Source organism: Gavialis gangeticus, unplaced genomic scaffold (assembly GCF_001723915.1).
Source record: "Gavialis gangeticus isolate Ggan-Ray unplaced genomic scaffold, GavGan_comp1, whole genome shotgun sequence".
NCBI lineage: Eukaryota > Metazoa > Chordata > Crocodylia > Gavialidae > Gavialis > Gavialis gangeticus.
The window spans coordinates 8,679,993-8,691,940 of record NW_017729029.1 but is presented as its reverse complement, the minus strand read 5'-3'; the positions used below and the strand labels follow the sequence as shown (position 1 = coordinate 8,691,940).

The 11,948-nt window shown below is 48.8% G+C and overlaps 1 protein-coding gene across 1 annotated transcript in view; it reads right to left on the bottom strand.

The window, feature by feature from the left end:
• The window catches only part of LOC109300516 (phosphorylase b kinase regulatory subunit alpha, skeletal muscle isoform-like), a 180,850-nt gene that overhangs the window by 136,642 nt on the left and 32,260 nt on the right, over positions 1 to 11,948 (bottom strand). Inside the window, exons 5-11 of the mRNA XM_019521178.1 lie at positions 9,809 to 9,891; positions 8,201 to 8,281; positions 5,984 to 6,082; positions 4,833 to 4,979; positions 4,357 to 4,410; positions 1,976 to 2,098; positions 1,121 to 1,216 (exon numbers count right to left, since the gene is read on the bottom strand). Of these exons, the coding sequence (XP_019376723.1) occupies positions 1,121 to 1,216; positions 1,976 to 2,098; positions 4,357 to 4,410; positions 4,833 to 4,979; positions 5,984 to 6,082; positions 8,201 to 8,281; positions 9,809 to 9,891 (683 nt within the window). The remainder of the gene's footprint in view (positions 1 to 1,120; positions 1,217 to 1,975; positions 2,099 to 4,356; positions 4,411 to 4,832; positions 4,980 to 5,983; positions 6,083 to 8,200; positions 8,282 to 9,808; positions 9,892 to 11,948) is intronic.

Genomic DNA, 11,948 nt, shown 5'->3' with positions numbered 1-11,948 from the left:
GGAGAAGGAACCTGCAACATACCCATAGGCTGGGGAACACCCTTCTTGTCAACACGGTGGCAGAAAGGGATCTTGGAATCTTTGTTGACTCTAGGATGAACATGAGCCACCAATGCAAGGAAGCAATCAGTAAGGCTAACCGCATCTACAGATGCATCACAAGCAGGTCCAGGGAGGTGATCCTTCCCCTCCAACTGTGGCCTGACCAATGCCACAGAGTACTGTGTCCAGTTCTGGGCACTGCACTTCAAGAGAGATGTGGCTAGCTTTGAGAGGGTCCAGGGGACAGCCACTTGCATGGTCAAGGGGCAGCAGGGCAGGCCCTACAAGGACAGGCTAAAGGGCTAAACCTATTCAGCCTCTAGAAGAGAAGGCTGAGAGGGGATCTGGTGGCCATTTACAAACTCACCAGGGGGGACCTGCAACAGCTGGGGGAGGCTCTGTTCTCCTGGGCACCACCCAGGGTTACTAGGAATAATGGCCATAAATTGTTAGAGAGAAGGTTCAGGCTGGACAACAGGAGACATTACTTTACAGTTAGGGCTGCCAGGCTCTGGAACAGGCTCTCAAGTGAGGTGGTACTCTATCCGACCTTGGGGGTCTTCAAGAGGAGGCTGGACAGATATTTGGCTGGGGTGATATAACTGTGGCACCCATTCCTACCTGGGGCAGGGGGTCAGACCTGATGATCTCTTTAGGTCCCCTCCAACCCTAAGCACTACGAAACTATGATAAAGGGTGGGGGAGCTCTGAGGAGAAAGCGTGAGCTGTGTGAAAATTCCTGCCTCAGTTCTGTCCACCCGATCCAGGCAGAAGCGGTGGATCAGCAGAAGGGCTCTTGCAGGGATTGGTCACAAATCCCAGGCAAGGGGCCCATCTTCACTGCACACTGCCCCTAGCTGGGCAGACAAACAAGCATGGCACAGATGCCTTTTAGAAGCCTGCCATCAATAGCTCCTTCTGGAAGAGGAAAAAGCTGAGGGGGACCTTTTGGGTGGCAGTAAGAGTGAAAGTTGGGGGAAGGGAGATTGCATTCCCTGGACCTTGACTCTTATCTCTACTGGTCTGAGCAACAGCTTCCTCCCCAAAGTGCCCTGGTCAAAGAACACAAAGAGCTTACCTTCTCAGGAGGGACACTGTACAGTTCTGGTAACAGGCGAATTCCATTCTTCCCCTTAATGAGGACCCCTTCAAGAGCCTCCCTGTACTCCTGAACCTAGGAAGAAAGAAGAAGAGAGGCTCAGCTCCCAGCAAAGGACTCTCAGGGCAGAGATCTGTGAACCTGCCCAGCTTCCGTGGGAGGGAGCACAAGAGGTTAAATTGGCAGTGGGAAATAACAATACACTCATCCTCCCCATATAGAGCCTGCAGAGCCCGTCCCTGCCCACCCACGTCCCACATCAGCAGCTCTATGTTCACAATTTATCCTCAGCTGAGGTGTCTCAGACTTGTGCCATTATAAAATACCCATTTCTGTAGCCAACAGTACACACAGGAGCAATCTGGCCACTATCATGTCCAACCAGCTTCAACTCCCCACTCTGAATGGCTACATACCTTTTTACAACTGGGCCAACTATAGGCAGCCCCTAGAGAAGGGACCGGCAATTATTTTGGGTGGAGAGCCGCTTACTGAGCTTTGGCAAGCCATCGAGGGCCACATGCCAGGCAGTCAGGGGCAGATAAATATTAATTTTCTAAATTTTGTAGGGGCCCTGCAGGCCAGATAGAATGGCCTGGCGGGCTGCATCTGCCACTCTGCTACTGCTCCCTTATTTTTACACACTAATAAAGTCAAATCAGCTCAGTAGCTTCAAGTGACCCCACAATCACTGAGCAGCATGCCCTGCAATGGAGGGCACAGAGAAAGAACTGTAGGCAGTCCATCAGGGGACTTACTGTACTTAACGATCAAGCAATTAGTTCATGTCTTCTCTTCAAGCCACGCCCCTCCATCTGTGTGTGCATACACTACCTGCTCAGCATTGCCACTGAAAATTCCATCGATGATGAAGTATGTCCAGAATAAAGGCCACTCACACTCGATGTTCTCAAAAAGCTTCAGCTCAGCTGGCTCGTAATAGAGACGATTAGGGTCCTGCAGGAAGATTACAAGTTAACAGGAATACAGAACAGTAAAGGATCTCCTGACTCATGGTGTCTAGCCCTCTGCAATCAGAGGCAGTCATAGCATATAACATTGTTCAGAAAGTGATCATGCTGCATCTTAAATTTAATTAGGGTTTTTTTGTCACCGTCATCCCCCACAATTCCCCATGGGAAGCTATTCCAGGGAAACCTCTTAATTTCCTGCTTGAACTTATGCACAGCCAGTTTGCACTTGCAAATAGCAGTCATATATCCTCTTGGCCTTGGTTACTCTCATAGGAAGAGTTCTCCAGCCCCTGCTCATCTCAGCAGCCCTTCTCTGCATCCAGCCCAGCTTGAATGCATTAATACTTCTTGCACTCTGGTAGAAATATTTTTCACCTGATCCATCCTAGAATGGCACTTGCCTTTTTGTGGCCATATCACCTTGGTGGCATTTTGTGATCAACTAATACATCCAAGTCTTTCATCCCTCTTGGGAAAACTATTCCAGGTTTACTTGCCTCTCTAGAATGCATGGTCAACCACGGAGTTTACGGACCAGGCGGGAGACTTGGGAAAGGAATTCTTGATTGCCTTCAAGGTGAGAGCCTATGAATATTCCCCTGAGCTAGTAGTTAACTGCTCTGAATTGTGATTATGCTTCTGTTAAAAGAACAAACAGGACAGTCTTACATGATTTAGCTGCACTAAAACAACTAAAACCCTATGGAATGTGAGCCTCATAGCAATCCACAGAATGAGGTGTTGGATACAGCCCCCTACCTGCATTACTTCATAAACAGGTTACAAGCTTCCTGTCTTACCAGAACCTGCAAAGTCAGCTAACTATATGCAGCTCCTACACAACTATACTGGTTGTTACAGCTTACACAGTTTTTAACCAAAAAGCTGAAATGCTGGTAGCTGGAAGGATTGCTGAATGCTTGTTGCATTGGAAAAATAAAAAGGTCTCCAGCTCTGAGGAGTCTAAACACTTCACACTGCTTACTATGGTGTCAGTGGAGCAGGCAGGTCACAGAAAAACCACATTCATCACGCACGCACGCACGCACGCACGCACGCACGCACGCACTGTAAATGTTCCATTGAAATTCATGTAGCAGCAGCAGAATGGTGAATATCTGAGAGAGGAATACCATCAGATTCACTTCCCAATAGCTTTTATTTAACCATAACAAAAATTTCACTCACTGCTTAGTTTGGTGTGTTTTTTTAAAAATGTGTTCAGTAAAAAGATCTACTGTCCTTTGAAGCCAACTACGAGCAGTTAAAAGAGCTTCACAAAGCAGCTTGATGGTTTCTCTTTAGGTAATGTTTTCCTAAAAAGCCATGAAAAGACAACTTCAGGCTGGGCTGCAACAAAGGAGTTAAGCTAATGCTAGAAACAGGAGATCAATGGAATTGAATTGAGTTTATCTGCCACATGGATGGCAAAAAGGTAACAAGAGGCAGCACCTGATGAGTCATGACGGCATGGGAATAGAGGACTAGAAAGGACTTTTAAATTAGAAGCCAAACAGGAAGAGAGTCTTACAGAAAACACCCTGGGGCTGGGGAGGGAGACCTGGGGCTCTCTTACTAAAGTGCCCAGAGCTGGGGAAGAGAAAGAAGCCATGCAGAATTGACCAGGAATTCTCTGCCTCCTGGAAGTTCTCTCAGGAACCAGAGCTGTCCTATCCACAGATGCCCAGCACAGAGTTCCAGCAGGATGGCTTTGAAAACACCTCTTCCTCCTGGGTGGCTCCTCTGCTGCTCCAGTGCTACTGATATTACCCAAGAACAGCACTTTGAAGGTCAGGAAGAGAGTGAGGTTCAGCAACTGCCAGGATATGCCAATGTAAACTGAGTGGCAGCAGATTCTGGGTAAAGCCATATCTCCCTCATAGCACTGATTACTAGTATGGCTCTTCCCACCCCACTCTAACATGTAGATGAAGCCTGCTCCCACTTTCTGTAATCCTTGCTGATGTCCAAAGCTCACTCTAAGGCCCCATATAGCTGCTCTCCAGGTCCTTGCCTGCTGCATCTCCCAAGCCCCTCCGTTTTCTTGTTTTATCTGACTGAATTACATGGGCTTCCATTCACACCACTTCAGTGCTGATGTTTAGACCCAGTTACTCAAGCCCCACCCCATGGGAATACACTAGGCAGCAACTGGGAAACATTCCAAAGCAGATGGATTCCAGCCAGCAATCCAGGACATGTTCTCCCTTGCAGGATGAGGAGAAAAAGGAGAACACATACCTCCCTGGGTGTCTTGTATCCATCTCTGAGAAACCGGCAGCAGCCATACCGTCCCTGGAAAGGAAAGAGGCAGGAGGCAAGTACTTAGCACTCTTAGCTACTTGGTACCAGGCAGGATACAACAGCACCCAATCTGCCATCAATACCCCAGCAGAACACATTGCTTCCAGAACCTCTGGGTCACATCCCTCCCCCATGCATTAGGTCATTTTATTACAGCACAGAAACGAACAAGCTTCCTCTTGATTAACTTCCTCATCTACATATCAGCATCACACAGGGCACTGCAGGCTGGGTTCACTTCCCTATACCACCTCCAGTGACTCTAAGAGGACAGTAACAGAGAGAAAAAAAATTGGGACAGGCCTGGGGGGGGGATTCTTTTTGCTCAGCAATTTTTCAGCTGGGCAGTGGCTGTCCTGCTGTTCTGGGGAGCTCTCCTTGCAGGGGCCAAGATCAGCTCATAAACAACATACCTGCAACTTTAGAATAATTTCCTGCTTTGTTTTCTCCACCAGCTCACCATCTTCCACAGCAAATGCTGGATAAGAGATGACTGAAAGGACGCTGGCATCAACTTCCTTAGATGTTGAAGCCCTCGGCAGCATTGAATGGAGAATAGACTAAGTAGATGGAGAAACGTTCCTTCAGACTGCAGCACGCAGGAGCATAAATACAATCACTCCTATCTGCACCCTATTAGTAATGGTACCCCAGCTCCCAGGTGGTAGAGAGTCACAGTGCAGAGCCCCATTCCAGTCACAGGCATGTCAAAGTTTGAACTGAAATAGTTATAAGAGAGAAGGTGGCTGTGGTTGCTGGGGGTAGCCAGGGAACACGGAGCAATTCTGGGCAAAGAGAAGCGCTGTCCTAGCCATGACCCAAGCCATGAGGTTCAGATCCAAGTAGATGCTTGGATTGGGACTGCCTCTGACATAGAGCTAAGGGACTTACTCTGCCCTGTGGAGCTCCATGACACAAACTACTGCTTCCTACTGCATATGAATAAGCCCACCCTACGTCAAATAGTGTATGGAAGCATCACTGTGAAAACAGGCCCTGTCTAACCACTGCTGTTCTGCTTGTCCCACAAGCTAGACAAATTTCAGGCAGGTACTCCCCTGAGCATGCACCAGAAAGTGGCTACATGACTTTTTCAGCATTTGGTGCACACACAGTGAGAACAAGCAGAGAGAGAGTGTTTCCATGGCAGCCATTCAATGTGGTGTGAACAGACTCTATTGGATCAACCAATAGATGGGTCAAAGCTGGGCTGCTCCCTACAAACATCTTACCTACTCTGCGCTCTTTCACTGGGCAGCATATTCAAGCCTCCTTTACTTTTCTATAACTCCTTTGGATTTTGAAGGAGTATGAGTTGGAAGGGATCTCAGGAGGTCATCTAGTCCAACCCCCTATTCAAGGATCATCTCCACTTAAGTGTCTAGAGAAGTGTGAATTTACTCTTAAAAATTTCCAAGGAGGGAGATTCCATAACTTCTCTGGGTAGCCTGTTTCAGTGCTTGATGATCCTCACAGCTAGTTCCTCTAAGAAGCATAAGAGGAAAGTCCTGGTAGCTGAGCCAGGCCCGGAAGTGCCCTGCTGGCCAGTTAGTGGTGCCCTCACCTGGCAATGCTGCACCTCATCTGAAAGAACGTGGATCACTGACTGGGGTCCTCCTTTTGCCCCAAAAAGGTCAAGTTCATCCAGGGCTTCAAGGGCTGCCTATGACCAGAGAAGGAAATGATGAAAGACACAGCACATAAAGCCTGACTGCTGCATCACTGACTCAACAGATTAAGTACAATAACTACAGTGTCTGGCACCAAGACACACTTCCCTGCCTCTGTGCAACAGCTGTGAGAACAAGAGAGACAAGACTGAAGAGGAGGTTACACATGAGCTACAGGGCTGGTGCTGGGCTCTCAGCTCCATTCCACAAGCCTTCGCTCACCAGTGCCCTTTTCTCATAGGTCTCACCAGAAACAGCCTCCAGTAACAGGGGGATTTTGAAATAAGACTGCCCAGAAGCCAAGGCTCTCCACCCATTTAATAGGCTATAAAATGCTATCGTCAGTAAGAGTGGTCAACATTATAAAACAGCATAATCCTACTTTACAGATAAGGAAACAGACGAAACACAGGGGTCAGCACAGTGATATCCTAGCCCAAATCCCTCAAGGAGGCTGACAGGAGCTGACAAAGGTGGCACAAACTTGCAGGTGTTTTGTGCTGCAGCTCGAGTTACCCAGAAGCTGCATGAAGGGGAGCAGTTAAAAAACAGAAGTCATTTTGCCACCAACTTGCAAGGGGAAAGGCTTGTCTCCTCATTAGGGATACAGCAATAAAGATTTTTTGGGCTGATACCAATGGCCAATTATTAACGAGCCATATTGGCTGATACTGATCCAAATGAATTTATCTATGAATCTATACAATCACCTGACTGGGGTCATCTGACCTTGGTCCTCTTTCCTGCCAGGGGCAGGGGTCGGACACAATCATCCATTGGGTCCCTTCTGACTCTATAATCTATGAATCTATAAAACACTGATATACAGACTGGCAGCTTGGAAGAGCAGCATCTAACTGGTAAGTCTGTTGTGGGGAAGGGAAGGGGCATGGGGCAGCAGATCAGAGGCTCCCACAGTGAGGGAAGGAGTGGGGCAGGGTAAGCAGTGCACAACAAGGGCAGGGAGGGGCATGGGATGGAGCTGCAAGAGGCTCATCTGGAGGGTGTGGGGAGGGGGGCAGTTTCCCACACTGTGCACTCCCCCAGAGCAGGCATGGTGGCCAGATGCCACCTGGATCTGGCAAGGGCAGGCTGCTGCTGTGGGCTGGGGTGGCACTGTGCTATTCCTGGAGGGGATGGGCAGAGGGTTGGGCCAGGGCTGTGCTCAGGGCAGGCAGTGGTGATGCTGGGAGGGGAGGCTACGATGAATTCTGGGGCATCCGTAGCCCACCCCATAGCCCCCACTCCCAGCACTGCCCACCCTGAGCACAGCCCCAGCACAACTCACCACCCCCCTGACCAGGAAGAACCTTGCACTGCCCCTGTCCCCAGCCCGCCCTCGCCCCATGCACAGATCCAGGGGGCACATGCATCCCTTGGGGGGTGTGCACAATGGAGAGAGCTGTCCCCCCACAGCCCTCACATGAGCCACTCATGACTCCATCCTGCACCCCCACCCAGGTAGTATCTACCCCAGCCCTACTCCCTCCCTCACTGAGGGTGCCTCAATCTGCCCCCAACTCCACGTGCCCTCTTCCCCCCACCCCTTCCCCCCCAAAAGACTTACTGGCTGGATGCTGCTCTCCAAGCTGCTGGGCCGGTTGTGTGCATGCTGCAGCTACATGCATACACACGGCATTTATCGGTGACACTATTGGCCACATTAGCCAAAAAAAGGCAATTGCCAATAATGTCGATTTTCCTTTTATCAGGGCCAATATGATATGGACAAATGTATCAATGCACCTCTATTCCTCATGACTGAATCAGTTACATAAAGCGGTTATTTGGGGCAACAGAGTTATCTTGGCCCAATCAGGCAGCATAGAATACCAGGCCCTAATAGCCTAGGAGAAAATCTCCCCTTGTGTGATCCAGCTACAGATAGGCCAAACACCTTCTTGAGATTCAAGCTCTTACAAAGAGCTGCTGAGCCTGGCTAACAAGGCCAGTTGGTAACTAATGCCAAATACAGAGGCAAGTACAGAGACAGCTGCATCCAAGCTCAACAGTGCAGTCACTCCACTGCAGCTTATCACCATATCCCAGGAGAAATTTAATTTCATTGTCAGTAAGGAACTCCGCCCTCTTCCTGTGCCCTTCTTACTCACCTTAGCCATGCCAACCGAACTCACATTCAGCTCTGTGATTCCCTGGTTCGTCTTGTCTCCACGCTCCCATATCCCAAAGTCCTGTTACAAATTGAAAGACATCAGTGAGGCAGGAGTGCTCATGACACCGATCAGGGAGATGCTAAACAGTAGGAGGTCCGAGCAACTCACAAGGCAGAACCATTTACCAGAACAGGAGCAGCAGAAAACAGCCCTTTGGTTCATGTTTGCCTAACTGTAAGCAACAGGGAACCTCTGTACTGTACAGCCACACAAGGCAGAGAAAAGCAGCTTACAGGGTCCCCAACACAACACCTCTCCTACAAAGCTGTGAGCTGGGTCAAATCTCACTGTAAATCTACAATCCTATTCAAATATGGAATCTGTTTATTAAAAATTGCCGTGCTTACTGGAACAGTCGCCTTCACATGAGGCTGCTGTCCCAGCAGAGCCCTCTAGGAACCTGCAGGCCTCCAGCCCTGGATATCTGGAGCCCAAATCAGACTTGCCAACTGTAGATTTCAAAAGGTGGGTTGCGTTATAACCCCATTATATAACTGGGGACATAGACGCAAAGACAGCAGTATGCCCAGTCACACACAGCAACATGAGTGGCAAAACCAGTCTTCCAACTCTGAGCTCCTGACAGTGCCCCATGCAGGGGACAACACTGCCTCTCCAAAGTCTGCTGAGTTCAGGTGATAGGGCCAAGAGGCCCCACTGTGAGCATAGTCTGGCCCAGTGCTTCTGTTTGAAGCGCTGCCCCGTCCCCGCCCCCAGCCACAACCAGCTGGGAAACTACTGAAAATCCCATTTGTGGTTTGCAAACAGTATAGAACTGAATGAGGAGTTTTGGAGATTGAGACAAGAATTATAAAGTATCCCTGGCTCACAGGGCAAAATGCATGTTCTGAGGACAAACAACAGGAAGCCTGAAAGTGCATTTGGGTTACACCAAAATAGACTGAACTGTGCCAAAAAGCATGCATGATGTCAAGGGGTGACCAAGTGCGTCTCAGCAGTCAGCACACTTAGAACTAGCATCAGAGGGTGTTTGCCACTGGTCCGAACAGGCCATGTGTGCACACCACTGCAGCACAGAGAACTCCTCAGCTGGGTGTCCAAGGCCTGTTCTATTACCAGTGATTTCCTTTGGGCTCAAATGACCAAGGATTGTGCTGCTAGAGAAGGAGGATGAAAAGGAGGAATGCAGCTCAGCTCGCATGGAGGCCCTGCATGGGACCCGTGACTCCTCTCGTTCCTGGCACACTGAGGCAGTAGCAACCCTTTATGTCCTGCCACACACAGAGCTGCTCAGCTCCTCCATTTCTGCTGCAATGACCCAGAACAGCACAGGACAGGCACAGCTATAAGTTCCGCACAGCAACGAGAGAGCAGGTTTGGACTGTGACAGCACAGGCCCCTGAGAGTGACCAATGCACCTTTCTTCAAGTCATGCCATAAAAAACAATAACAAACTCACCCCAGCACACATGGCCCAGAAGCCAATCTAGAATTCCCCCTCCTACCACCTTTAACCTCCCCTGAAGGAAAACAGGGCGTGATCTTCACACTCAGCTGAGGATGGGTTGGGAAAGGGCTACTCACTGCAGTCTTGTAAGCTGCTTCAATGTAAAAGACAACATTCTGTATGAAATTGACCTCATCCAGGCTGTGGATTATGTGAAGCCCTGAAGAAGAGAGAAGAAAAACTATAAACTCCTGTAGGTTAAAGCTAGGCCATATAATCATCAAATCCACATTCACTATCCATTTACCTTGATGAGATGCACACAGACTTTGAAGCCATCAATTTGCTCCTAGCTAGAACTGTCAGCAGCTGTCACTCATCTCCTGCCCATCCCATACTTTAGCAAGTCTTTCACATGAACCCACCCCGTCCTTGTGTGCTCTCATGATCAGCTGACCATATATAACAAGAGACCAGGGAATCCCACTGAATGAAGTGAGGGTCAACTAGGGTCTTAGGGTGTAGGTGGGTTTGGAACAGAGACTCTCTCTTACTGAGAGAAGTGCAATGGGGCCTCAATCTACTCAGATCCCTAGTGAAAGGTGTCAGAAGGGGGTTCATGTGATAATACTGGATGCAAAGTGATAAGCAGGGGGCATTCCCATGGCATTCCCCAGCCTTCTAAACCAAGAGAAAGAAGCAGAGCTAAGGCAACACATTTCAGTCCCAGGTAAGTTACACACACATTCCAACACCTTAATAAAAGGTCAGACATCACACTAAATTTAGCTAAACCTGTGTGCATGGAATCTCTTGTCTTAGCTTAAATCTGGTCCATGTACTATTTAACATTACTGTAGCTATACCTGCTAGTCCCAGCTTTCAGAAATGAATGGGGAGTGCAAATTGGTTTTAAAAAGTAAAATGCCTTTCATCCTAGTGGGGATGGCATCCACTTATGCCAAGGCAAAATTTGAACCTGTGCTGCCAGCAGCCACCAGACATGCTGTACTTATACATAACAGATTAGAGGCTGTAGGCACTTCACTCTGTGTAAGAAAACCCATGCACAGCTAAGTATGCTGATCCAACCTGTCAGCAACCAGACTGGACCATGAAGATGCACAGTAGTGGCAGAATAGGCACTCTCTGAAGCAGGGTTATAACAGAGGCCTTTAGGATACAAGGCATCACATCAGGACAGATCTGATTGTCCACCTCAGCCCCTGCAACCCTGTACTGATCTATACAGAGTAGAAACTGGCTGCAAGGAACAGAGGGTGAATTCCCCACACAGGCTGAGCAACCTCCTGTGCAGTTCCTCCAGCAGATATGGCCTAAAAGAGTCTCACTTTGGGGCTCTCTCTACCAGCAACAAGGCAGCTGGTGGAGCTGGATGATGCTCAGTCCTTCTAAACAGCCTTCCCTGAAAGCTCTTAATACCCTATAATTCATGAACCCTCCTAAACTCTCGGAGAGACAGGTCAGTATTATCATCCTCCTTTCACATACGGGGGGAACTGAGACACATGGATGTAGTCAGTTACCCAGATCTGCACAACACACCTCCAGCAAAGGCAACAACTGGTTCCAGATCTTCTGGTTTCTTGGTTCTGCTTTAACAACTGGTCCTTGTGTTACTCTGATTGTAGGTAAACCCAGGAGGCAAATCACTGGTCAGTAATTTACAGTTATGACCTGAGTGCAATGCTGGGATTAGGAGTCTGGGTTCCCTTTTGACTTTTGCCACAGCCTTTCTGGGCAAACTGAGCAAATTGTATGCCTCTCTGCTTAGATGCACAATAGATTTATGCTGTTTATGTAATTTATGTAATTAACATTGGTGCTGTACACAAGGGCTGCCCAACTCTTAAGCAGCTGGGGAACTTAGGAGCAGCACCAGCAGGGGCCACAGAGGGGCATCCCCACTGGTACACCATATGCACAGGCACCCAGCCATGGACTCACCTACCATACCATGCTGTGGGCTCCCCCAGCACTGCAGACTATGCCACACCATCCCCTGGGCCAGTGTAGAAAGTGTAAGTCTGGAAATGTCTGGCTACTGCTGCAGCTGGAGCAATGGGAAGAGTCTCAGTCAGATGCTGCAGGGGCTGCAAATTAACCCTTCGTGGGCCAGGTCCCCAGTTGAGAAGCTCCAATGTAAACCAACATAAATTACACAGAATCCCAACACAAACATGACCAGGACAGCTGTTCAAGGAGATGCTATTACAATGCCTTGTCATTTGGTGAAGGGGAGCAGGTAACAGTGCT